This window comes from Pezoporus occidentalis, unplaced genomic scaffold (assembly GCF_034315485.1).
Source record: "Pezoporus occidentalis ecotype Australia unplaced genomic scaffold, CSIRO_AGI_Poc_V1 ctg44, whole genome shotgun sequence".
Classification (NCBI taxonomy): domain Eukaryota; kingdom Metazoa; phylum Chordata; class Aves; order Psittaciformes; family Psittacidae; genus Pezoporus; species Pezoporus occidentalis.
This window is the reverse complement of record NW_026915769.1, coordinates 903716-929738: the sequence shown is the minus strand read 5'-3', so window position 1 is coordinate 929738 and position 26023 is coordinate 903716. Positions and strand designations below refer to the sequence as shown.

Genomic DNA, 26023 nt, shown 5'->3' with positions numbered 1-26023 from the left:
TCCTGTCACTACAGTCCCTAATGAAGAGTCCCTCCCCAGCATCCATATAGCCCTCCTTCAGATACTGGAAGGCTGCTATGAGGTCTAACTTACTTGGCAAGTTTCAGTCTGAGGTCATGCTAATATTGTGTATTTTCACATCTAAATGGGATGCTCAGTGCAGCAGTGGGTTGTTTCTGTTGACCTTTCTGGATGAACTGCTTCTCTTCTGTCCCTCAGCAACGGAAGGATGTAGAGATCATGGTAAAATTTCCCTGTATTAAAATACTGCCAAATACTTTTATATAGAGATCTAATTTTAGAATGCCACTGCAGGCATCACTAGAAATATTTTATTCCCTGAAAATAAGTGATAGACTAGAAATGAAAGTTGAGTAGGAAAGACTTCTTCACTTTTACAACGCACAGAGTACTATGTGCACTGGGGCAGTCTGTCAGCACTAGCTGATGATTTTTGCATCTGGGTTCTGTTTCATGGTGAAGCCTGTGTTCCTAGCTTTGGAACAAAAGATTACCAGAGATAACTGATGGAAAACATATTCCAGTTATTGACTAAGCAGCCTCACCTTCACCCTGCAGCTAATTGCGAGGTTAAAAACTATGGTAAAAATATCCATATTTATCAACCATTTGGTTTATTTATGCTCCAGATAAATGAAACAATATTCCATTACCATCTCTGACCATGCTTTATTTTTTTCTACATAGACGTGTTATGACAAAATCTTTCATTTTAATTAAATTTTTCCAGATGCTATCTTCATAAAATGAGCACTCAGAGAGGCATGATGATTATTTTTAATAAAAGAGGGTTAATGCTTGTTAAAAATGGTAGAAGAGCATTTGTCACTGCTTAAGATTTCCATCTGCAAGGAGAGAATCAGCAGGGTTCCTCAGATCTGCTTTTTCAGGGTGATCTTTGTACCAGTTTAAGACCTGGTCTACAATGGTGGGCAAGTGCTTCCTTATTTTCAGTGTACAAAATATCTGGTAACTTCAATGACTGTTGGAGTGTTTCAACGAGGCAGATTTAAAATTAAGCATTTGCTTAAATACTTGACTCCCTTGGGGTTTGACCTTCACTTTTCCCCCCCCAAAGATGCTGATTTAATGTAACTTATTTCTAGTTAATAGCTACTGTTGCTCGGAACTGGATTCAGATTTCCAGTTCATTTCACATATATCACTAGAGAGCTATGAGGTGGTAACAGCTTTCAGCTGCTGGTGTGCTCCAGCCTGAGCCAAGATGAACAAGCCTAGAAATGAGGGAGAATGAAGCCAGTGCCTTGATTTCCTTGAGGGGGAAAAGAGTCAAAGGCAACTGCAAGTGTAGGGCTCCTATCAGTTCAAGCTTTGGCACAGGAAGCAAATGCTAAATATTTTATAAAGTGACCTGAATTAACCTTGTAATGCCAAATCATGAGGGCACATTTCAGTTGCCCTCATGCAGGCAGTGCTGTCAAGGGCATGACAGTCTTGCTTCCCTGCTGAAAGCCTACAGGGATGTCTCAGGTATCAAAGGACACTTCAAATGGCCCCAGTAACCTATGTTTAGGCAACAGAATTGAACCTTCCCAGCTGGGAATAGTCCCAAATGGGGATTTGCTTCCAGGCATACGAAGGACAGGCAAACTTGCTGCTGGGCCAAGTTCTGAAGTCCATCCTCAGGAAAACTCCCACTGATCTAAGCCACGCCACAGTTTCATTTACTGCTGGGAAACATGAAACCTCTGTGGCTGGAGTATCTTAATTAGGCCATTAAAGCCTGGTATAAAACAGCTGAGATACAGGGTCAGGAGGGTGAAGGACACTGCCAATGCATTGTAAAGCCTCTGCTGCTCGGCACCAGGTTCAAACTGTCCAGAACCAGGTTTTCATGGAATAAGAACACCTGACGCCTCTGTGGTGGTGCCAGGGAGGCCTCTGTATCAATGCTCTTTGCTTTGGTCAGCATGTGGGCAGGAAGCCTTTGCTTCTCTCACTGTTTGGTGCCTTGTGCTGCACTGACTTTTGGTTTCTAATTCTGGTAGGTTTTAATTTAATCCAACTTTGGGATTGAATATGTGTGTCTTGGGCAGTATGAAATGCCTCATTTTTGGTTCTCTGTGCAGGGGCTGGTTTTCTGTACAGGTGCTGGATCCAGAACGAGGGCTCTGGCACTTGCGCTCTTCCCATCTCATTTCCAGAAATGTTTTAACAATTGTGTGGTTACTCCAGGAGACTGAATTGGAAGAATTTGGTCAAGTGTCAGACCTAGAGCCCACGTGTGTACATGTGCAGAATGCAAGTGCAGATCTTTGGTGGTGTCTTTGTACCCTGGTGGGTACAAAAAAAGGGTGACATCCAAAATATCCACTGTAGAAGAGCAAAAGAGGGAATCCTAGCATGGCATAACAGGCTGCTTTTTTTTTTAACGTACATCCATATGGAAAGACTTTTTTTAATTATTATTTTGAAGACACAGCACTTCTCATGTCAAGAATGTATGCTCAGAAGAAATGAGATAAGGCTGGAATCTGTAAATGTGGGAAATTAAATGCAAGTGTGAACCCCTCAGCTTGTTACTCACTTCCACCACTGCACATTCCTGCAAACAGTTACATTCTTATCGTTTGAGAGTTGGTATTGATCAGGTTTTAGACCTGGATGAGCTCCAGACAGTCTGCTGGAGAAGTACACTGGGTGACCAGCAGTAGTCTGAGTTTGCTTGTAACTGGGACAGCTGTCTCAGGGAGGTGAACTACAGCTGAAAATCAGAAAAAGTAGAAATATTTTGATTCCTAAAACTGTTGGTAGAAATCACCTCTTTGTTTGAAGAATTCCTGGTGGTTTTAAGAACAAGAATCCCGCACTGGTGATAGCCTTTCCTTTGAACACTTCCAGCAGCTGACTGGATGTCAGGGGGCTGGTAGTCCTTTCTGGGCAGGGATCTGATTCGATGTGTATTTGCACAGCCCCGTGTAAGCCTCTTTGGCTATTGAAGCTACAGCCTTGTGTAGTGCCTCTGTGTCTGCGGGGCCTTATCTTTGCTAGGGGAGGGAGTGCTGGAAGCCCACCACCCCTCTGGGGAGTGTGCTGAGACTGCAAGTGTCCCCTCTTTCCTCAGCAGAAAACTCTTACAGAACGTACAGTCTTCTCGTTTGGGGGTATTTTTTCATTAAACTAGCGGCAGCTTTCTGACGGGAATGTGCGCTGTGGGAATTCCTGCACAGGGCTGCAGCACAGATAACTTCTGATTTAAAAATAAATAAGTAAGTAAAGGATTGGTTGTTGCTACAAGTTTGTAAGCCGTAAAACAGGGGATGGTGATTAAGCACAGGGTCACCGTGCCCTCCCGGTAGAGGCGGTGGCCCCAACCACCCCACCTCTCCACCGCCTGGGGGTCCCCGCTCTGCGCCCCCATCCTGCTGCCTCCTTCCCGCAAGGACAGCCTGACCCGTGCAGACCCCACGGGGTCCCGACCCCCTGCCCGGGGTGTCCGCGGCGGGGCGGTCCCGGGAGGCGGAGGCGGGCGGGCGGCCGCGGGGGGCGGAGGCGCAGGAGGCGGCGCGGCGACCGGGCCGGGCCGAGCCGAGCCGTGGCGGTCCGCGAAGGGCAGCGGAGCCGCGCTCATGTTCTCCCGCGCCCGCCGTCCCGCAGAGCCACCGGGGCCACGCTGAGCGCCCGGCGCGCCCGCGCCCCGTCTGCGTCTGGATCGGTTTTAGCTTGGTTTATTTTTATTTCTTTTATTTTTCCTTTTTTTTTTTTTTTATTTTAAGGGGAGGAGTGCGAAATCCAGCAAAAAAATGAGCCAAAATGTGTGAGAAAATGTCCAGTTTTCTGTACATCGGGGACATCGTGTCCCTGTACGCGGAGGGCTCTGTCAATGGGTTCATCAGCACGCTGGGGTGAGTGTGAGGGGCCGGGGCTGGGGGCCGTGCCCGCTGAGGAGTGGCTGGGACCCGCGGGCAGAGCCGGCTGCAGCACAGGAAGCGGCCGGCGCGCGGTGCCGCCGCCACCTCGGCGGCGGAGAGGGGGAAAGAAAGTAGGAAGTGATGAGCGGGGAGGAAAGAGAGTTCTCGCACAGGCCCGGGGCTGGGAGGGTGGCGGTGCCCGGAGTGGGTCCGGCCGCGCTCCCCGCTCGGCTCCTGCCGAGGCTTCACCTCCGGGCCAGCCAGAACCGGAGTACCCAAAGGCCAGGACCGCTCTGTACAAGTAACCCTGTGCTGCGCCCAAATGAGTTTATATAGTCGTTACTTGTAGCCAAAGACCTCGGTGGTCCTTTTTTTTTTTTTTTTTTTGGGGGGGGGGGGAACTGCTTGTGTATGCGAGCTTAATTTTATTGCATATCTGAGATGACGTTTTTGATGGAGAGTGAAGGACAGTAGCATTCTTGTCATGCTCATCGCCATAATCAGCTCGTTAAATGTCCATCCATTTGCTTCTGGTTTGCATTTGACTGAAGTCTTTACGTGCAGTGGTTAACGATCAGATGTTTATAATCTGATACTTAATTTCATGGGGGTTCTTCTCCTGCGAGCTCTTCCATCTCTTTGCAGAGTGAAGAGATGTAGTTCAGCTGTGGCTGCTTCACTGAACTACCCAGCTTGCTTGAGGGTTTTATTTTTTTTTTAAATTAATGTTGACAGCTTTAAATCACTTTTTTGGAATCCAGGACAGAAAACGACAGTGAATGATGATAAGAATACGCCGATATCTTTCTGCAAACTACCACGTAGTTTGGTTGTAGTGGTACACCCTGATAGTGCAGTGGTTGCCTCTGATGTTCCTAGCAGAGTGGCAGTAGATTCAGTGAGTTGGTGGTGTGTCCTAACTAAGCACATCCTTAAACCTTTCTCATTGGAAACATCTGTACTGTATGATTTGTAGTGATCCCATTGACAAGGCAGCTCAAGCTGTAGTTAAATATCAGTGTCATTTGGTGTTTAAACATTAGTGGTACCTTCAGAATACGCTTGAACTTGCTAAGGCTGATCTGCTGCTAATAAACATGTGCCTGGGTATCACTCCTCTATGTGATATTAGCCTCCCTGCGTCCTGAGATCTTTTCAGTGGGGGACTTTAGAGTGACAAAAAAGAGTAGTATTAAATTGCAAACAACAAATTGAGTTACTTGATGTGGTACTTTTACTGGAAAAGAGCTGGTGTTTGAGGTCCCTTATATTTTTTTAACTTGTTATAACTTCCTATCCTTGCTGTTCACTTATTTTGTCTGTTGACAAGTGTTTTTCCATGGTTTGTTCCTCTGTTAATTTTGCGCCTTCTCTATCAGCAATTCTATTTTGTCTCACATCTCCTTTTGTTTTGCTGACTCTTGTAATTTTAAATCCTATATGAAAATGTTTGCTTTTTGCAACTGTTAATAACTGGATATTGCTTCTTATTCTTGTAACCCCAGTGTTTCTCTTTTGTTGGCATAACTTACTGATGCATTGTTTGGTTTCATTGTTCTATCTCATTGCTGTGTTCTGTTATCTGAGGGAAGCTAAATTTGCCATACTTTCCACTTTTCATTGTGTTGAGAAATGTTCCTCATTTCTGAGAACACCTGCTTTATCTGCACTCATAGACATTTCTGCTGTGACTGGTGCTTGTACAACTGTGTGTTGCCTGAATGCATGTTGGCATTCCTGTGTTCTGGTCCTCTCCTCATCCCTTGGAGTTAAGGCAGGACATTTACCCCTGGTTCTGTAGATAGGAAGCCAAGATCAAAGCTTGCCTAAGGCACCTGGGAAATCTTTACCAGAAGAAATAATTGAACTCAAGCCAACACCCTAATGAGACTACCTAGGATCTCTTTTGACCAGCTAACCCAGCCTAAGAAAACCACTGGGGGTGAAACTGGACTCCTGTGTGTGTCTCTCCTTTGGCAGGCCAGGAGTTCAAGAATGCTGATGTACCTCTGTTAGCTTTTCAGTACAGCTTTTTTTGAGCCCTGCTCCCTGGAATGGTAAAAGCAGCTGCAGAGCCAGGAGGCTGGAGTTGACAACCTGAATGAAGGCCTTAAAGGAAAGGTGAAGTGGAAAACTCTCATGTCTACTAGATGGGAATGCTGACCCCTCTGCTGGTGGTACAAGAGCTTGGACTGAAATACAAAGTTGTGATGCCAAGTCACGTTTATCTGTGCCAGCTATTGCCGTTTCTGCCTTTGGACCTGTTGCAGCAACGCAGGAGGCAGAAAAAGCAGCTGTATGTTCAGGGAAAAAGTTTGCCCAGCTGCACATCTAGCATGCAACCACTGCTAAACTCCTGCATCTTCTGTGTTCCTGCAAGTCCTCTGTTCGCAAACACCTGACAAGAGGGGGCCTTGTCTTCCAGAGGCGCCTCTTGTTGGTAAGGACAAAATGGTTTAGGAGCAGGAATGGTTGTTGGCTCACTTTATTTGACTTGATGTGGGTCCTTGTTCTATTGCTCAGGGTTTTGAAGGTGCTGGGCAAACTATCTTGTCACTTACACTAAGGTAGTTTCATGCAAGAGCCTGAAATCTAGCTCAGGTCTAGTGACTCTGCAGCAGGGAGAGAGTCCTGTTTATTTTAAGCTGTCAAAGGCTAATTGTTTCTTAAACAAAGCATGAGCGAGGCCATTCTATAAATAAGATTAAAAAGTTCATAGCACCTCTCCAAGCGGGGGAGGTCTGTCATGTCAGCGGACCTTACTCCTTGAAGAACCAGCTCAACAGATTAGTTTTGAGGGAGAATCCTAAGCAAAGGCTGTTTTATGAGTTTATAGTATCAATATGAGAATAGTTTTTGCTCACTTGCTGGTGCAGAAATTTTCACGTGTTCAGTTTTCCCAGGAAATTTAGAGCCCGGAGAAAGATGCAGCTGAGCTATTCAGATCAAGTGTAGGGTCAGCATAATATCTACTATAGCCTTAAGTGTGGATATCTTGCTCTCAGGCAGTTTAGAATGTCCTAACCTTCTTGTTCAGGACATAGGGGATCTGTGCCTCTTGGCCCTGTGTCCAGGTTAGGGTGCTGAGTGGTGCCAGATGAAGGCAGGAGTGCCCTTCCATGCCTTCTACAAAAAGGGTTTGAGAATCACTGGAACCATGAGATTGTGTAAATAGGACCCAAAAGGCTGGGGCACTTCTTTCAGCTGGAAGTAACCTGTGCTCCTGTCCTTGTCTCTATACTGCTTCTTTACTATAAATAGCTGTTGGATGTTAGCGTGAGGACTCTTGCTTTCAGATTTGATCCCTCTTAGTCAGAAGAGGAAACTGAACCTCTCTTCCGCATCTGGGGCTAGCGCTGTAGTGTAGGATGGGGGCAGGGGCAAGGAGGTCAGGCAGCACTGCTCCAAATTCTTCCTCCTGTATCCATCTGACGATGTACAGCCTGGCTTTTCCAATCTCAGCGCTCTCTGGGCTCCCCTTTTCCCCCTTTTTTAAATAAGAAGGAGCGTGCTTTTGAATGTATAAACTGCCAGTGACAATTTAGTACAGAAAAGAAAAAGTTTGGGAAAAGGAATTTAAACCTATGGCTGGCTTTCTGCTATTTCAAGATATATGTGGTACTGGATTATTGAACTGTACTAATAATGTGGGTGTTTTCCCCCCTGATTTTTGAGGTTTCAGTGTGTTTTAGCTTTTGTGCAGTTGGAGACTTTATGTCCCAAAGAAGATACGCGGCAGAGCTAGGCAATGAATCCAGGCATCTTACGTTGTTCTAGACCAGTGTCTGAACCTCAAGACCACCTTCCCCAGTATTTTAGCTGCAAATGTTGGTAACGGTGCATGCTGGGAATTAGAGCTGCTATTAATCACCAGTCGGTACAGTGAGGGGGAGAAAAACATTCTCAGTTGGAGAGGCGGAACAAAAAGTAAGTAATGGCAATAGCCAGCATCAGCTGTAGGAAAATTTGACAATGGGCCTGTTAGTCACCATCAGTAGCTGCATTCCTGTCTCACCTCCATAAATACACTTCTGTGCCATAGCAGTGAGAAACCTCATGGAACATAATTAACAGAGCATGCAGCAGGAGCTGCCTGCTAGGTAATGTATGACGGTGGATGACAAGGGGTGCTGAGACTTACTTGTAATTAGCAGCAAGAAGCGTGTTGTGGAGTATTTGGACTAATTTTCTTGAGTTTAATGTTGATTTTTGTTGAACAACTTCTGTTAATTTGAGGAAGTGCTTGCCAGAACTTTCTGATTTGTAATGAGTATCGCAGTTTTATTGAGGCTTCTTCCCTGGGCTTTTGTGCATTAATCATCTTATTTGACTTCACACAGATTGAGTCAGTCATGCTTTGTGAAAAGACGGGATTAAGTAGAAAGTGCTTATAGAACAGCATAAATCAAAACATTCTGAATACAGCAAAGGCTAAAATGTAATCGTGGTGGCCTCAGAATGGTGCTGAGAAAAAAGATGTAGTGACTGATGGTGCTTACAGCACACCAATGTAGTATATTCATCAGTGTGCTTATTCTTTTTACCCTTCCCTCCTACTGTCTGAAAATGTAAGCTATGGTTAAGGAGCAGAGTATGTGTCCTTTAATTAATATCCATTTTTTTTTTGTCTTGGGCCAGATGACAAAACCTAATTAGTCAGAAAGAATGAAAAGCCTGAAGAAAGTGAGAGTGGCATAACTAAAATTACTCATAATTGAATTCTGAGACATACAGAATCAAATAATACCTAGAAGAAGGAAGAGAAGCTGAATTTCAGCTTTCCTGTACAAGCAAAGGTACTTGTATGTTTTATTACCTAGGTACTTTAGCCTCTGGTCTCACAGTGCCAATGAGATCTGACAGTTTTGATTGCGTGGTTCTTTCTTTTGTTCTTAAATACTGTAGGATTAGCATTTTCAGAACTATGCTGTCTTGGTTGGCTTCCTAATGCAAAAACACTGGAGTGAATTCTGCAGCTACTTTGTATGCTAATGTACATTTTTCAGCTATATGGTGTATTTCTTTTCTGTGATAACTTTCATAAGCATAAGCTATATTATATGCATTATTAAACACCTTCATTGATCTTACAATAAATGCCACATAAGCAGATACGTAGACATATAAATACAGCTGTATCTTGCACACCTTGCAACTTAAACCATATATCAAAGCTTATATCCTCTGTGATTATCCACTCACATTAGCAATTAGGCACAGCTCCAGCTTTGCCATTTATAACGACCTTATTTTGATGCTCTTTGCAAGTATTCTAACAACAGTGCTGTCTTTAAATAAACAATGAGGCAAAGCTTTCCACAAAGCACCCTTATGAGAATGTGGCAAGTAATGAGCCTTGGAGGGGGTTGGTTTGTTTCAGAAGTTTTACTCACACACAGAACACAGCTTGGGTGTGAAGGAATATAGGATTAGACTTAATTACGGAATTATGATTTATGAGAGTGGGCACTAAAATGAAATATCCTTGGTTCAAAGAGCTCATTATAAAACAGAAGTAGGGAGAAAATTTGGCTTGGGGAAGAAACCAATTGATTTAATAATGTAAAAGTGGGTTTACCCGTAAATTTTGTGGTAGTAATGGAAATGAGAGAGGATTCCAATTTTGAATTGAAACAAGTGGTGGCTATTACAATTTCTGTAGTTCTCATCTGGCCTGTGGGTAATGTGGGGAATAGTCAGGAAAGAGACGGGAGATTGTTTAACTTGCACAACTTTAAGTCTGATTTAACTTACTTTTACATAATGAGGGGATTACCTAAACAACCTTTACGTAGTTCTCAGACTCACTAGAAATCAAGGTTATCCTGTATTTTAAAAGTGCTGTGGAAGAAAGAGTCAGATCAGTCTTTGCCTTCCCCAGCTTGGAACATTATCTCCTAAGAAGTGCATGAACCTTTGCTCAGTCAAGTGTTTTACTGCACGGCGACGTGTTTGAAACCTGCTGCTCTTCACTCTTAATGGTGCAGGCTGCTGCTGCTCGGCTGAAGCCTGAGCCTGTTTGTTGGGCAATGGCACAAAGCCATGTCCTCTGCACGTGTATTTAATGCACTTGAAAGTCTGGTTTCTGCTTGCTTTGAAAGGTCTGTTACTTCTTGTACCAAAGGGAGATTGGTGAAGTTCATGTGACTTTGATATACTTGATTAGGGGTATTTATGGAAAGACTGGAGAAAGTAACGTGAACGGTAGTTCAGGATTTTGCCATTTTCTTTGTCTGTCTTGTTTTGTCACTTACTTAAAAGATGCATATTTTAGTTATATTAAGGACATAAACCCCCTTATGACATTATTTTAAACCTTCATTTGTTATTTGTAAATCTGATTCCATCTAATTATTTGAATCAGTAATTCCACTGCTATGTAGATGTGGACACTTCCTGACATAGGTTCTGGTTTCAGCTGTACAATGATGCAAAACCCTGACCTTTTGGACTGCTTTTTGAGTGGTTTCTCCTCTCTGCTGGCACTGGGCACCAAGAGCTCCCAACCTCACCTACAGCTGTGTGGGAGCTGAGTCCCAGTTCCCAGAATTTACAGCTTCATTTCCCATTGGGCACAGGAAAGCTTCAGCTGTTCAACTGCTTTAGGTTCCTTATCTCTGGAGAAGTAAAAGTAATTACTACCTCAGTTCACTTCAAGCATGAAACAAACTTAAACCAAGAAATTACATTCTAGCAAGGTAATGGTTTTGATTGCAAAACTGGAAACAGAGTTAAGGAAATCGCTTGAGGTTTGAGAGACTATTTTGGCTGTAGTAGCCAAAAGACTGTCAGGAGTAGTCTTGTTGTTTTAGTGCTGTTTTTCCAACTGTCTGTGTCTACCTCTCACACTCATTTGTTTGCATTTTATTGGTTGCTGTTGAATAGAAACAAAGCATTGTCCAAAGCATGGTCTTTTGAAACAGTTCTTATTTATTGCTTAAAAATAAAGAGGACCCTAAGTCATTGACCAGGCTGGGCTGCATGGGGCTCTTTTACTGTGAGCTCTACCTGGGTATAAGTTTCCCCTTCCAGAGCTCCTGCAGCTCTGGATCTTCTGCTCAGGTTTACCTTTTGGCTTGTCAAGTTAAGTGAATTGTCATTATAAATTTCAGGCAGGTTTTGCCAACCATGTCCATGAGTGCTTTTTGCCCTCTTCCTGTTGCTCAGTAGCTGGCCTTCTGTGCCTCTAGTTTAGGGGATCCTTGTGCACTAGCAAGAATGTTTCAGAGTTTGGTAACTTGAGATGCTGCCTGTGCAAAAGCTGCCCCAACCCTCTGTGGGCTTCACCTGAGTAGGATTTTCCTTGCTATTACTTCCAGTGGCTGATGAGTGACCATGAGTTGCTATAGGCTGCAGAGAACAGGGAAAACAGTCTCTCTTGGCCTCTGAGTCCTCAGGTTGCTGGCCCCGGGATGATGAAGAGGAGAAGGGGGAGATGGGTGCACAGAAGTATGTTGGTGAATGTAGGGTGAGGTGGTAGTGAAATCAGCAGATCAAGGGTGTGCGGAAAGAGGTTAGTGTGTGTGGTGGGGCAGTAACTGGTTTGTGTGATTTAAAAGGTGGCACGTGTTAGAAGGGAAGCAGGGCTGAAGAGGAACAGAAGATGATGGGCAGTTGCTGAGAGATGTGCAGTTCCCTCTGACAAAAAATAGCTAGAAGAGGTACTGGCAAACTGCCCGATTTCTTTTCAAATTGCTTGACATGGAAGAAATCAGCTTGTCACTGCACCTGTTTACTTTGGTGTTTCGGGTGGTGGAAGTCTGCGCTGAGCTCTCAAACAGTTGAGTATTTGGTACATTTTTCCCCAGGGTTTCCAGTGTTGTTAAGCAAAATGCATAATAATACTGCTTTCTCCAAGAGAGTGCCTGAGTTACAAAGTTCCTCGGAAAGAAATAGCAGTTTTAAGATTACCTATGGTATCTTATGCAATTCTTTGTGTAAAAGCACAGGAGTTCTTACTGGTGTTGGTCCCAAAGTTGTTTGCTATGTATGGCTGACTTACTAAGCGCACGCGGTGCCCAATGCTTTGTAACAACTAAGATTATATGTAATGTATTGTGGTACTTTGGGAATCTTCTGATATAATACATTTTGTAGAGTTCATTTTAAATGCCCCTTTAGGTTGTTTCTGCCACATGGCATGGAGTTGAAATTACTTGGTAGAAGGCAGCTAGAAGAGCATATCAAGTGTGGTTTTTACCATCTGACACTGTAGGCTAAGCTTACTACAGCTCTTCTCTGTACAAGGAATTAATATTAAAACAGTAATCAAGTTTTTGTTGTTTGACCTCTGGCAGATAAACATCAACGTCATTTAAAAAAATCAACAAACAAACCCTGAAACAAGGCTTTTCATATGAATTTCAAACTACAGAAACTTGTTATGACCCAGTGCTTGGACTTCTTATCTTGATTTTCTTTGAGAGATTTGTTTGTATTTCAAAAGGCTTTCCCCCCTCCCCTGCACTTGACACACACAAGTTAATTGATGTTGCAGGGCAGTTGAAAGCAGTCAGAGGACTGGGAGAACAACTACTTAAACTCATGGCAAGCCCCGGATTTTTGTACCTGCTGCCCACAGTTAAAAGAGAGCAACCCCATTCTTAAGGTTTTTCCTCTTTTGAGTGAAAACTTGCGCTGGTATTCCTGTGTGCAGAGAAGGGTGGGTCAAGCACCACACTCCAAGCCACCCGAGCTGCCTGCCTGCCTCCTGAGGGTGCTTGGGATGAAAGCTGGAGGAGCAGCAGGCACAAGCCACTGAGGTCTCCCCAGCCACACCTGCAGGATGTGTTTCATTTCAGCGCGGGGAATTTTGACTGCCGCCAGTGTGCATCTACACCCTGATGCCTGTGGAATTTTGTGTAGTTGTGTAATCGTGAGCACTGTGATGTGGAAAACTTAACTAGGCAGCTTTAGAGGGCAGCTGATTTAGGTGTGACCAGTATAGTTTTGTTCTGAATCTGGCAATACCCAACGTTATTTGTACAGTCCCAACTCCTAGAATTCCATGAATTGTGCATATCCTCAGTTTCTCCTTCATGGATATGGAGAAAAGCCGAAAACCAAGAATTGTTGCAAATGAAATGTGTGTAAGAAGTACCTTGAGTTGAGCAGTAATTTTCTTCCACTAACTTAAAATCAGAATACATGCTTTGCAGGTGGGGTGGCTAACGAATGGTAGCTCAGTGCTGAAGACTGGAAACAGTGCTTTTTTTTTTTTTTGCCTGACTTTGTTGATCTTATTTTAAAGTTAACTGGGCTCAGATTTCTGATGAGCTCCCCAGTTGTTCCAGGTAACTGAAACATTAGTGGGCTTTGCTAAAGTATTCACTGTCACCTTTTCAATCTGGCCAATGTATTTTTATTGTTCAGAAACATTAAATAGAGGAAACAGAAGTAATACATTGGGAAAGACTGGGTATCGGGTTTGAAACACTAAGAGCAGGTCCTTGTGCAGTTATGAGTGGTGAAAAATGTTCAAATGCAAGTTCCATTCTTCTGATCAAAGAATAAAAGTTTTAAGGCTACTTAGAAAGGTTAAAAAAAAATAAATCCTTCACTTAATAAAACCCCAGCAAACCGCACCAAGAGAAAAAGGTTAACTGCGTGTTAGTGGTATTACTTTGATATCTTGGACAATTTCTAACTAGGTCACTGCCTTTTGCTAAGGTAGACTCAATTTCAGCTGAATGCACCGTCTTCTCCTTGCTGTCTGCCATGCATGAGGGTGCCAGTCCGTAGGCTTCATTCCTCTTCCAGATTTGAAAAGCAGGGCCCAGTGGGCTTGACTCTTCAGAGGGAGCTGAAAAGTGAGTGTTGAGAGGCTTGTGGAATTTCATTGTTCTAAAATGAGGCTTTACATCAGGCAGGGCAATGTCTGTAACACTTCGCAGGTTGAAGACAGAACCTTAGTAAGTCAAGCTTCACTGCCAAACTGTTGTAATTAATAGTTTGGATTTCCGTGTTGCTGTAAGAACAGTAAATCTGAGTATTTCTGTGAATACAGGAAGTCCAAGTTTAAAATCAGATTGTCAGGTATCTTTGTAGATACTCTTGCATATTGGTGCCATCATAATAGTATGTTATTTGTAAACGATAGTAGAATACAGAAAAAAAAGTCATGTCTTTAAATGATAAAAGTACAAAATAACATATAGAAAATTTACTGGATTTCTTCCTTTTTGGGGTTGGTGAGGAGGTAATAACTTATTTATGTCAGGCTGTAGGTGACAGTTTGCCATTTTCTTAGTTACTTTTTCCAAGGGAAAGATATAACAAATTTTTATGACATTATTTCCAGTGGTGGTCTGAGGTGTATATTCTACATCTGCAAATTTGTAGACTTAAGCTGCAAATATGTCAGGAGGCAATTTTTTAAAGAACCTGTTGAAGAGGATCCAAGTTAAGATTTCTGCTTACCTGCTTAAATTTGCAGGCGTACTAAAAAAAAGATTAGGATTTGATCATGAAGCCATTCAGAGGCAGGTATCCAGCTCTTCAGAGAGAGCACTGCTATGGACCCTGGGCAGCTGCAACATTTGGGTTAGAGGTGTGCTCAGTTTCTGTGAGAAATGGCTTCTCATGCAAAAACAAACAAGGTCAGGACCTGGCAGGCAATAAGTCTTGTCTGTATTAACTTTTGCAGTTGGACAGGTTTTTCTGCCACTGAATGTAAGGAGTAATTACCATATCCCCCCTCCCCCCCCCATGTAATATCTAGGCTATAGTAAAACCACTACATGTAAAGTTCTGTTATGACACCTTATTTGAAACAAAACTGTGTATTAGGCTGGTGGAGTCAAGCTCCTGGTCCATGGGGCTGTTTCATCTGGTCCATGGGACTGTTTCATCTGGTCCACTTTCTTTCTGTGGCAGATTAAACTCTCTACTCTGATAGGTTGCTTTCAATAGAATCATTTTACTTTAGTAGAGCTGGAACTGGGACAACACTGGTTTGAATTTTCAAGCATAGATCTATGTATGTTTGAAAAGAAATATTGTAATAAGGGATGGGACTCAAGCAGAGGAGCAATTTGCACAGGGTCATAGGCATGTTGTGAAACATAACCAAAGATTCCAAGTTCTGGGCCAGGTTTTATAAATGTTGATCTGGTAAGATGTTCAGTGCTAAGTTGCATAAATTGGTTTATCTCATGGTGAGCCTGGGAGTAAGCCAGATGTGACAAAACTAGTTAGTTTTTTTAAGTTTTCGTGTGTCAACTGTGTGTTTTCTTAAGTGTGTATTTAAAGATGCAGAATTAAGTTTATCATTACAAAAACAAAGTGCTGAGGAGTTTTATGCATGCTGGCATTACTGTCATGCTCATACATAGGGTGGAACCTCATTGACACTGGCAAGTATAATTACTGATTTGTAATTAATTTGTTCTTCATTTGTAATGGAGGTGTGAGATATAATCCTTCCTCTTTCTTCAACCAGATAGCTGAAGTTACAGAAGTCACCACCCAAAGCACATATACTTGTTAAAGTCTGAGCAAAAGCTGAACACTGTTACCCGAGAAGCTTCACAGAAAGAAATTCAGCATCGACTGGGTGAGCTATGCAGGCCTAAGTGACCAGAATAACAGAGAATGTAGGACAAAAACCTCAGTCGTAGCCAAACAAAACCTGTTATATTGACCCAAGGACAATAAAAATGAGTGTGCTACTGAGCACTGTTCTCTCTGAAAACTGTAGTTAAATAAACTCCTGCTATTTGATTTCTCCTGTGTCGAGGAAAACAAGGATTTATAAATTCTTTCTGAATAAATGATCAAGATAATGCCTTATACCATCTTAAACTTTTTTTTTATAGTGGAAACAGCCCTTAAGTCTCCAGAACTGTCCTATTACTTGTGAATAAGGTTAACCTGGTATCATTAGGTGGATCCAACTTCCAAAATGGAAATTTGTGATAGGTGCTCCCGTGGAGCCATAGTGCAAGAAGCAATCACAGAATAAAACCTGCACCCTCAAAAGAGACCAGAAAGAATTGCTATGACTTCTAATACAAGAACTAGAAGCCCTGCAAATGGAATTGAAGAAATAATAAAAATGACATCTTAAAAAAAAACAACAAAAAAAAACCTTGGGTGCATCAGGAGTGAAAGCAAAGAGGTTTCCTAAGTGAACTCTTTGAATGATCATTTGCAGATGAAAGTGAAACCTTGTATGGGCAGCAATTAGAACTCTCTGGACAAGTTTGGGAAATGAGCAGACAATATACCCACTCTCAAACAGCAAAGTGAGTCAGTGGGATGGTGAAAATATATTTGCTCTGATCCTGATCTGTTTCTCCACAAAATACAGATGAGGAAAGCTTCGGATTGCTTTGTGTTTGAGCTTCAGCAGAGACTTGACTTTAGAAATGAACTTGAAGATCACTTATCTTGCAGATCAGTTATCCAGATGAGGAAAGATAGATATAAAAAAATAAAGGGAAATTTAGAAGGTGATGAAGTATGACAACATTTTTTTTGAACTACCTGGGGAGAGCTCCTGTTGGTGCTTACAATTCCTGACATTTTCAGTGTAATTTACGTAAGGAAGAAGTACAGAGTCAGGACTATGCTGAGGCACCTTGGGAATAACTTGCCATTTGGTTGTAGGAATTACTACGGGTATGCTTTTACAAGTGTTCACAGATCTGGGAGCAGCAGGGTGACCTTGATGCCTCACCCAGATGAAGTCTCTTTGGAGGTTAGTTCCAGGTGCAGCTTTAGGTAGAAGATCAAATAATTATTTCAAGGAATGACTGTTGAAAAAGAGATCACTTTTTCTTTCCTTCTCATAACATGCAAAACCTCCTGAATAAGATGCAAACCTCCTGAATCATCCACTCGAAGAATATATTTTTCCTGGAATGGACTTCAGAGCAGCCAAAGGCTTTCCCAGGAGAGCATCTGGAGAGATAATGGGCTCTTGCAATCATCTTAAAGTGTAGCATCCCCTGAGAATGGCAAGATCAAGGTTTTCTGGTTGCATCAGGCAAGCTGGGAGTGTAGAAACAAGATAGTATGTGGGAGGTTATATTAGTTCAGAAATTGTACTGTGGCTTTGCAAATACTGAATTTGGGGGGGCTGCAAGAATCTTAGCTGATCTGAAAAAAGTACCATTTGGTGAAGTATAAGCAGGATGTGGAAGAGGGTGCAGGAAATGTGATGTTTGCAAGATAGGAGAGAGAGAAATCGCCTGTGCAACAGTATCTTGTTGGGGCATCGATGGAGTGTGTTGTTGAAGAGCTCAGGGTTTTTTTGTGCCGGAGAATTTATAGTTGTGATTGTCCATTGACGTGATAATTACTGACTTCACAGAATCGCCTGACACTTGTAAAGTCAGGCAACAAAGGACTCTGGAAGTAGAAGAGACTTTGCTGAGTGATTTTTGTGGGTTTAGAGTCAAGAGTGAGCCATCTGTGGGTCAAAGGAGAATTTTAAATTCAAACTATCTTGCTAAGTCTTCAAGACTGTGGGCTTCTGTAAAAGACGCAGTAGCTCAGTGTGCCCACTATCGTGGTGTGGTAGCGTCATTAAGGACTCATACCTTCAACTGCCTAATTTAATAAACTCAAGGAAATTAGGGCACTATATCCTATTGCCCTTGAGGAACTTAAAAGAGGAGTGGATGAGAGCATGAATTATACTCCAGAAGCTATTTTGTTTCAATATAAAGCAAATCTCTTATTTTAAAGATATTTTGGGGTGATGTGGACTGTGCAGAAGATCAAATGCTAGACTGGAAAAGCTTGTTCAAGCCTGTTTGGTAACATGAACATTTCTGGGACATATTTTTAGAGGAGAGCCTAAAGGAGTTCATGAATTGACTGGGTGTGAGTGGGACATAAACGAATCAAGGAGATTCAGTCTCAGTTGCACTTCGTACCTCCTTTTTGTATGTTGTTGATGCACATGCCTTATAATAGTCTAGCTTGTAGTGACAAGTGAGTGGATTAAAGATCTGCATGGAACTGATTAAAGTTTATGTCCAGATCAAAGAATGAAGCGCAGCATTTCCAGCAAGCTCAGCTGAAAGAAAGCATTTTGTCAGTAGCTGCTTTTCATCTATTTTCTTGGTTTAGCAGACATTGTAGAAGAACTAGAGGTATTTATCCTGTTAGCCTGAAAGAACTGAAAATACCTTGTCAGTACTTCTTTCCAGTCATTTGAGTTCTGTGAGGATGCCAAAGATACTGTATTCCCAGACTTGCCTGAGTGATGAAATGTGTTCAAGTACCTTCAAATACCCTCAGAGTGGTCTTTGCACCTTGGCTGTGGGTATCTAGGTAGGTAGATGATGTTACCTGTTGAAGGAGTTTTGGAATTTCTATGTTCTGTCTGCTTTTGCTCAAGAACAGGATGTTTCTATGTGATGGTAGTTTTAGGAATCAGATCTGAGTGCTTGTTTTCTAAGGACTGATGAAGGCACTCATTATTTCTAAAAACAGGTGCAGTTTTTTCTCCCTGACTTTTGCAGTCAGAAGAGCTATGGATCTGTTATGTAAGCTGGGCCTTAAATACCTTATATGAATTCTTGGTCCTTCTCTATCTAATCGGGACTGAATCCTTCTCAGTGACATGAGGTAGGCTATTTATTTTAGAAGAAGAAGAAGGAAGATGGTTTTCCTATGCATCCAATGAAATATGTTGGTAGCTCTTTCTGTGTGGTGTTTGGTGCTGGTCTCTGGGCTATGCAGCCGGAGCTGGTTCACTGCAGTTCCTCAGCATTTAATCTACTGTGTGAGTTGTGGAGCAGCAGGAAGCCAGTTTTGTCCCCATTACTGAGCTCTGGTGTCCTGAAAGAGCAGTCTGTGTGGCAGTTGCATACACCTTTGCACTACTGATGCTGCTTCTGCCACAGCACTTGCAGTTTGTGTGGCTGGTGGGAGGATGTTGAAGGGAAAATTTGAGCAGTAAGGGGTCCGCACAACCCAAACAGTAGATAACAAATGGTTATCTGTTATCACTAAAGATTCAACCTTATTATGCACAATTTCTTCTTCTAGGGTAGTTTGACAAATCAAGCAATTCTGAGCCTTGGGATACCAATGAGCTTTGGTTTCCTCTTTGTTTGCAGGAAGGAGGAGATGCTCTGTTTTTTTCCCAGATTAGAGATTTATCTTGGGAGATGGGCAGATGACTACCACTATCCAGTCCCTAGACTGAAGGTAGAACCTTCCAGGTTAAACAGTGTATGTGAAGGGACTGAAGGTTGCCTGGAAGAAGCTGTCAGGCTCTTTATAGTGGTATAGATGTAAATGACTTGAGATAATTTCTGTACAGGCTGAACTCTCCGAGGAAAGGCAGTGGTCAGGACTTCAACACTGCCTTAGCTAGCTAATGGCTTTTTGTGTTCTGAAGGTACTGTTCCCACCTTAAACTGAAACCTGAGAGGCCGGATGAATTTTTGTGTGTCTGGATTTCTGGTTCACTTAGCACTAATGTGGAAGTAACTGCTTTCAAACGGCCCTTGGCCAGAGAGCATTGCTAAGTGGTGCTGGGAAGTCTTATTTTGCTTCTGCCACTTTTGCTAATGTGCATTGAGAGGAGGGGAAGTGGGATATTTGTGCCATCCCTTGCAGGTGGTGAACTGAGTGCTGGCCAGTCAGGTGTTTTCTGGGCACTGTGTTGCCAGAGTAAGTCAGCAGAGACTCTGATCCAAATGCCAGTTAAAAGTCTCCTCTGCAGCTATGACAAGATCTGCACAAATTTAGTTGGCGGGAACTTCTGCACAACTTTGTTGAACATAAGTGCTGTGATACGTTTTTCTAATTTCAGGATGACAAGTTGGAGACAAACTTTTCTTTTGTATAAACACAGAGCTTTACATACAAACAAACAGTTATTTTCAGTGCTCATTTCCTAGAAAAAAAATTGAACTTCAAAGGTAAAAATAAACAAAAATGTTCTAAAACCTCTTCAGATTGAAGAGCAGGGAAAAAAAATAAACAACAAAGGCTCAAGCTCACTTCCAATTCACATAATTGCTAACACAGAGCTGCAGACCAGCTAGATGAAGTGCACATTGTGAGGCATGGGAACAATTTGTACTCCTTTTAAGCTGCCAGAGTAGCAAGGAACATATACAAACGCAGTAGAATAAATCCTCCTCTCTGCTTTCCATTTTTCTAAGAAAGATCATCCATTTAGGTTTAACCAATATCTGTTTTTATCTTAATGGTTCACAGGAGAGCAGTTAACTTCTGATGTCTCATTTAGGGCACTACACTGATGGAAGAATTTATATGAGTAGATTGCAGTATCAGGGATTATCCTACCTTTTGATTGGTGAATAGTTTTTCAAACCACTGAGGCCGTGGATATACATTTACTCTGTGAGCTATTTTTTATCCATGGCTGCATGTCACTGTTCAAATCAAACAGTTTACATGAGTGCTGCTCAGCACTCTCTATGCAATAGGAGTTCATATACTTAAACAATTTAGTAGATGATTTGTGCTAATGGAGTTCACTGTTGCTTAGAGACAGTCAAGCTCTGAAAGGCTGTAACATGACTTGAATGAAATAGCTCAGTATTTACTTTTGCTCTTTCCTGCATTTGGGTCAACTTAGTTCTTTTATCGAATATGTGATCTATGAGTCTTATAACTCAAAAAAGTGTCAGGCATCACCTAAATGCATGCTGGTTTGTTTCCGTGTGTCAAATGAGAACAGAGCTCTGCTTCAGCGAGGTACTTGGGGCAAGGCTGGCAGCTATGTTTTGCAGTTAGAAAAGAAGCTTGAGAAGAGCATGTCTGTTTTAGCAGGAGGCCAGACCTTCTGCCACTCAGGCTGAAGCATCTCTCAATGTCCTCTTAAACGGAAGTGATAATCAAAATATAGCAGACTAATTGTTTATGTGAGCGGATGAGATTACCCCAGACAATGTGGTGCTGTTTGACTTGGAGAAGAAACTGTGTAAGCCTACGCAAGGCTGCATCAGAGAGCTAGTTGATTGGCTTTTTGATTATGTAATCAAATCTGGAAAGGTGATAAAAATTGAGCTGATTTTCGGGTGCGGTGCTATGCTATCTTTTCAGATCAGCTTATAGCTGAGTAGTATTATTTACTATACACAAATGAACAGGGAATCGTAGCTACGGCACTGAATGTGCCAGGCATTGGGTTGACTTCTTGTGATAAGGCGTCCGAGAGGATTGTGGAGTGATAAGGAGAAGGTTAGAATAGTTTTACTGTGATGAATGTTATTGCACAATATTAGGCTGACTTTAGCAGGACTTTTAAAATGGGGTTGTGTGCAGCAATTAGTTTATTTAACTTGAAACTAGCTGGGAATTTTGGTATCTCCTTTTTTTTTTTGTGTTCACATTCCCCTTCCAGGGAAACTGCCCAGTAGCAGGGCAGCCTTGCTGCTACAGTCAAAGTCACTATGGGAGCCACAGCGGCATGGGTACAAACCTCTGGATCTCAGGCTTGCCTGTAATTGCATTTAAGACTATACACTAACATAAAGAAATAGAACACACATAGTACCCTGAAAAGTGGAACATTTTCTTTCTGGGAAGGGCTGCTAGAATGTAGCCCACTTATTTTTTTTTATTTTTCCATCAAGAAAATAAAAAAGAGTAGCCTGAGAGCACCAACAGATCCAAAAAGGGAAACAGGTAGCTTCCCATTGTGTGCCTCCATGGTTCTCACCACACTGGCTGAGTGCTGGTCGTGCAGGAGTAAGTAATGATGACTACTCCATCACCCACCACATGCTCACCTAGCTCCAGTTCCTTGTGGTAGCTGCATGGTCTTCTTCAAACCAAGTCCTTTGTTTTCTCCTGTTGCCACTCATGTTGTTTTCCCCAGCTCACTCCAGCAGGTGCAGGACTCATGCCCCCTTGTGCTACATCTCCCTGAGACACGGGCTGTCAGTGTGCTGTCTCACTGCCGGCCTTTCCCACATGTTGGATTTTGCCCCTTCCTCACCCACCTGTTGGTGGGCATGTTTTGGGCAGTCATGGTCATAAAAACTCCCAGTAGTTCCTTACAAGTTGCAGTCAGGGCTCTGCTCAGGGTGCAGAGGAGCTGGCCCTGAGGTCCTCCCTCCGCAGTGCCTCTTGCTAGCCAGTGCTAAGCAGCTGCTTGCCCAGCATTGTGACAGGCCCTGATGGTGAATGGGGAAGGGGAAATGATTTTTCTTTTTTTCCCCAAGCACACAATGAAAGGAAGCGCTGTAATAAACAGAGTAAGGTAAAAAAGCTTTCCCGGCACATTACCTTCTAACACTTCTTCATCCTGTTTCTCTGCTCCAAGTCCCACTCGGCAGGACTCTGCTGTGGGGAGGGTCACGTCCAGTGCCTGGCCAGCTGGCTTCTGCCCCTGCCAGCCCTGGGGCTCAGGCTCCCTAGGGCAGAGTGACTGGAGAGCGAAGAGCCCTTGCTTGCTACTGGGAAGGGCTGCCAATGTGATGCTGTAGGCTGTGGTGGAGGAGCTTTGCATTCCCAGCTGGTGAAAGCCTCACTTTGTCCAGTCAATGGGAGGAAGGGCACCTTTCCCTTTGATCTCAGCAAAAGAAGGCCTGTGTACCTTAGCACACTGGAGCCAGTATAGAGCAGTGACATTTCACTGTGGACGTAGCAAAAGAAATAATAAAGTGTCCAGAAGTTAAGTAAAAGACAAGAGGGGTGGGCAAAAGGGAGGGTGGGGAGAGGAAATACTTGGAGATGTCTGCAGTGCTTCCTGTTTGTTTCTGAAAATTATGAGTCAGATCCCTACCAACAAAAGAGAGGGGTTTGAAAAATCGTGAGTGTTAAAAAAGTGGTTGTGCATGGATTCATTCCCTTGGTCCTCTGGTTTCTGAGCTTTCAGAGCTGACAGCCATTTTTCATGTTTCTCTGGGTGGTGGTGACAGCAAGCAACATGTGTTGTTTTCCTGTTCTGTGAAAGTAGAGGTTTCTTTAATATATAATCTTATAGCATCAGGAAGTAGGCCAATAGTAAAGATACCAAAAATTGCAAGATTTAGAACAAAACGTATGATACTGTTGCACTTCTTCTAGAGTTGATTGCTTTGACTTTAAAAACTTTTGCAACGTGAGTTGTAACCTTCAAGCTGGTTTGTCTTTCTTTGTGACATATACTTTGACGTATACTTTGGCATGGGAAGAAGAAGGTGTGCTGTGTATCCCTGGATCATGTTTGAGAATAACAGTGCTTTGCAGTCACTGATTCAGAGGGATGAACCATGCTCCTTTTTCCTAACTAAAACGTAGTCCACATCTTTAAAACTCGTGGGTTTAATGGGATTGTAATGTGAGCATTAATATGTGTGTGTACAGGCGTTAATGCACTTAAAAGGAAAAATGAAGTGGATGCCATTCTTCTATTTACCTGTATATATCACTGAAGTGCAGGCTTTTCTAGAAGATGTCTTTGTTTCTCTGCCAGTTAATTCCCAGTAAGCGTACGTAAATGATAAAAGGACTCCAGCTCTCCAAAGAGAAAGGAATTTTTTGCAGGCGTTTTTCCTCTGTTATGGTGTCAGGGTAAACTGTACTAGGAGACCTGGAAGCTCTTCTTTCAGCTGAAAAGAATGCTGCAGAACTGGAGAGCCTTACGGAAGAAGGCCAAACTTACTTCTTTGTAACAGAGCTTGTTGTTAAGACACACCTTAGTAGGTGATACAACATTTGGACCATTGACAGCACAGCCTGGGAGTCAGCCCTCTTCGGTGATCAGCAGAGTTGTTGCCCTGATGTTTATGTAGTGACATAAATCCCATCCTGTCCCAGCTCAGCATAATGTCAGTGCTGAGAGTGCAGGTGCAAGTGCTAGGTCAAGGATGAGACCATGTTCAAATTTTCTGCCATGTCTCTACTAATAAACACGTGCTCACGTGTGCTCTGAGGTGCTTGGCTGCAATGGTTGGTTACCAGCAAAGCTCAGTTTCCTGGTGTGATTTTGGCACTCATGCTGTCCCCAGGTCCTATGCAGGGGCAGAGATGGAGGGTTCCTGGAAGCTTCTCCTGAAGCGTGCCGCCGCCATGGCTTGGATCCTGAGGTCTGCTGAGGTAAATGTAGGTTTTCTGTGCTGCTTGGTCTCAGCTTTTGGGAGTGTTCTTGGGCATGTTGAATTTGTGGTTGTGAGTCTAGTGTCACAGTGTTAAGACCAGAGATGATGCCAGCCTGCACAGTGGTCAATTGAAGAGAAGTCTGAAGTGGTTTTGAGGTTTGAACCTGCTTATTACTTAATTTTTCAGTTTTTAAAATGCTAGCTAGGAAAGAGTCACTCCAGTAGCAGAGCAATGCACTGGCTCTTTTTTTCCACCTTCATACCCATATACCTGCACAGAAGCTACTGTTTTGCTTATGGCTGCTCCTTCTTTTTCTTTCCTGCTTCCCAACTTTTTCTCCAAGCATTTCCTCTTCAGGTTGCTGCTTAGTGCTGGTACATGTAACTCTCTTAAGCGAGCATGTACAGGTTGGGTGTAGGTGTGGCAAAAGGCTCCAAGAGCTGCTTCCAGCAACTGGGAAAGCAGCTCTGAGAGAATCTGGAACAGCTCCCAAAATGATCTCTCCCAGTAGGAAACTGGCTCCGCTCAGTTTAAAAACATGTAAAAAGAGTCACTGCAATTTTTCAGCCAATTTTTTTTTTTTTTTTGGAAGGTGTTTTTTAACTTGCTGCAGAAGTAACAGAAAAGTGAAGACAATAGGCAAAATAACCTGGCCCAGCTGCAAAGAATTGTAAACATCTGTCATTGCAAAATGAACATAATAAAATCTGTTGTTGGAAGAATTGGAACACGTGTTGATGTGAAGTTATCTCTTATCCTTTAATAGCTGTGCATAGTTCTCATTACCATCAGTGAAAGCTGGACACATATCAAAGGGTGAGCAGATCTAGTTCAGTGACTTTCTGCAAACCAAGTCATTGTCCCTGCAGGCAGGAGTAAATGCTGAAACCAGCAGCAGGATTTTGGGAGCTGAATTACATGTTGGGTACCAGTACATGTTGGATACAGTATGTCACGTGGAAGGGGGCTGTGGCTGGTGTGCGTTCAAGTTGTGATGCATGGTTACGGTGGCACAGTATTGCTGGTTGTCCTTGAAGAGAGCCTCTGAGTAGCTAAGGGAAGGCAGGCTAAGGAAAGAACATAAAGGGAACTAGGTCAATGCTGAGTTATTGTAGAAAAGGGCTGTTTGACTAACTTGAGTAGAATTACACTTGTTCACACTAGCTCAGGACTTGTCACCATTTGAAGGCCTCTGAAATAAGGAGAGTCCTTTCTTCATTCAACATCCTGACATATAAATGAGTTTGTAACATAGAGTATTTGGGTATCTATTATCTAAAAAGGGGGAACTTTTTTAGCAAAATGTTAGGCACAGAAGATTTGCCATTGCTGTGTGAAACAAACACTGAAAAATGTGTAAAATATCAGCATTTTGATTAAGAAATGTTTTCCACGCGCATTTTTACACAGTGTGACATGGATTGGTCTGCCGGATTCTTACTATTTATGTTACAAAATAGAGAAAGAACTTGGTTTGATTTCCAGGATCTAGATTCCAAGTTGTGTTTGCAGGATCAGTAATATGTATATATGTATTTGAGTATGTATGTGTTCTTCTATATGTATCTTATTGTCCCAGAAATTCGTTAGAGACCCTACAGTAGCATTGGAAGCTGGTTTGCTTAAACAACAATATTATTACATTATGCTGTTTCAGCCAAAAGTAAGTTTCCCAATTCTCGCCTTTTGCTTATGCTTCTTTTATACAATGTGTTGCTGTTTTGGCGTGTAGGTGTGAATGCTTTCATTACCATTTTCAGTGATGAAGTCACTTTTGGATCACTGGACAGATATTGGCATTTCTCAACAGTATTTTTCTGCGTAAACCTTTCTCTCTGTTTTCATTAAATGGTGTTAACAGTGGCAAATTCAGACTTTCCGATTCCTTTCATTAGTGCACAGTTCTTCAAAACAGTCCTTTCAAGAGGATGTTCACAAATATGTGCCGTGGAGCTATATGCACACAGCTGAGCAAAAAGCACAAATTCTCATGGTGGAAGCTGGATGCAGGATTTCTTTTGAATGTGACTATTTTCTCTATACTGCTGGCTTTGCTTTACTGTCTCTGGCTGAATAGGTAACCTTGCGGTGAGTTCTGTGTGTCTACT

General features: G+C 42.7%; 1 protein-coding gene and 1 long non-coding RNA gene across 6 annotated transcripts in view; one reads left to right on the top strand and one right to left on the bottom strand.

Annotated features, from left to right (window-relative positions):
- The first annotated feature begins 1851 nt into the window (after positions 1 to 1851).
- Positions 1852 to 26023, top strand: part of ITPR2 (inositol 1,4,5-trisphosphate receptor type 2) — a 255283-nt gene continuing 231111 nt past the window's right edge. Inside the window, exon 1 of one of the 5 annotated variants that reach the window (XM_062634811.1) lies at positions 1852 to 2026. Coding sequence is in view for 3 of the 5 variants with exons in the window: in XM_062634808.1 (XP_062490792.1) it covers positions 3796 to 3887 (92 nt within the window). In the remaining 2 variants the exon portion in view is untranslated. Of the gene's footprint in view, positions 2027 to 3545; positions 3888 to 6271; positions 6334 to 6841; positions 7170 to 26023 lie in introns of those variants that run through there. The other 4 variants (XM_062634808.1, XM_062634812.1, XM_062634810.1 and 1 more) reach the window with 4 other exon arrangements.
- Positions 10405 to 18193, bottom strand: LOC134172064 (uncharacterized). The gene is made up of 3 exons (XR_009967815.1): positions 18032 to 18193; positions 14277 to 14333; positions 10405 to 10510 (listed from the first exon to the last, which is right to left on the bottom strand). It is a non-coding gene; the product is annotated as an uncharacterized LOC134172064 (long non-coding RNA).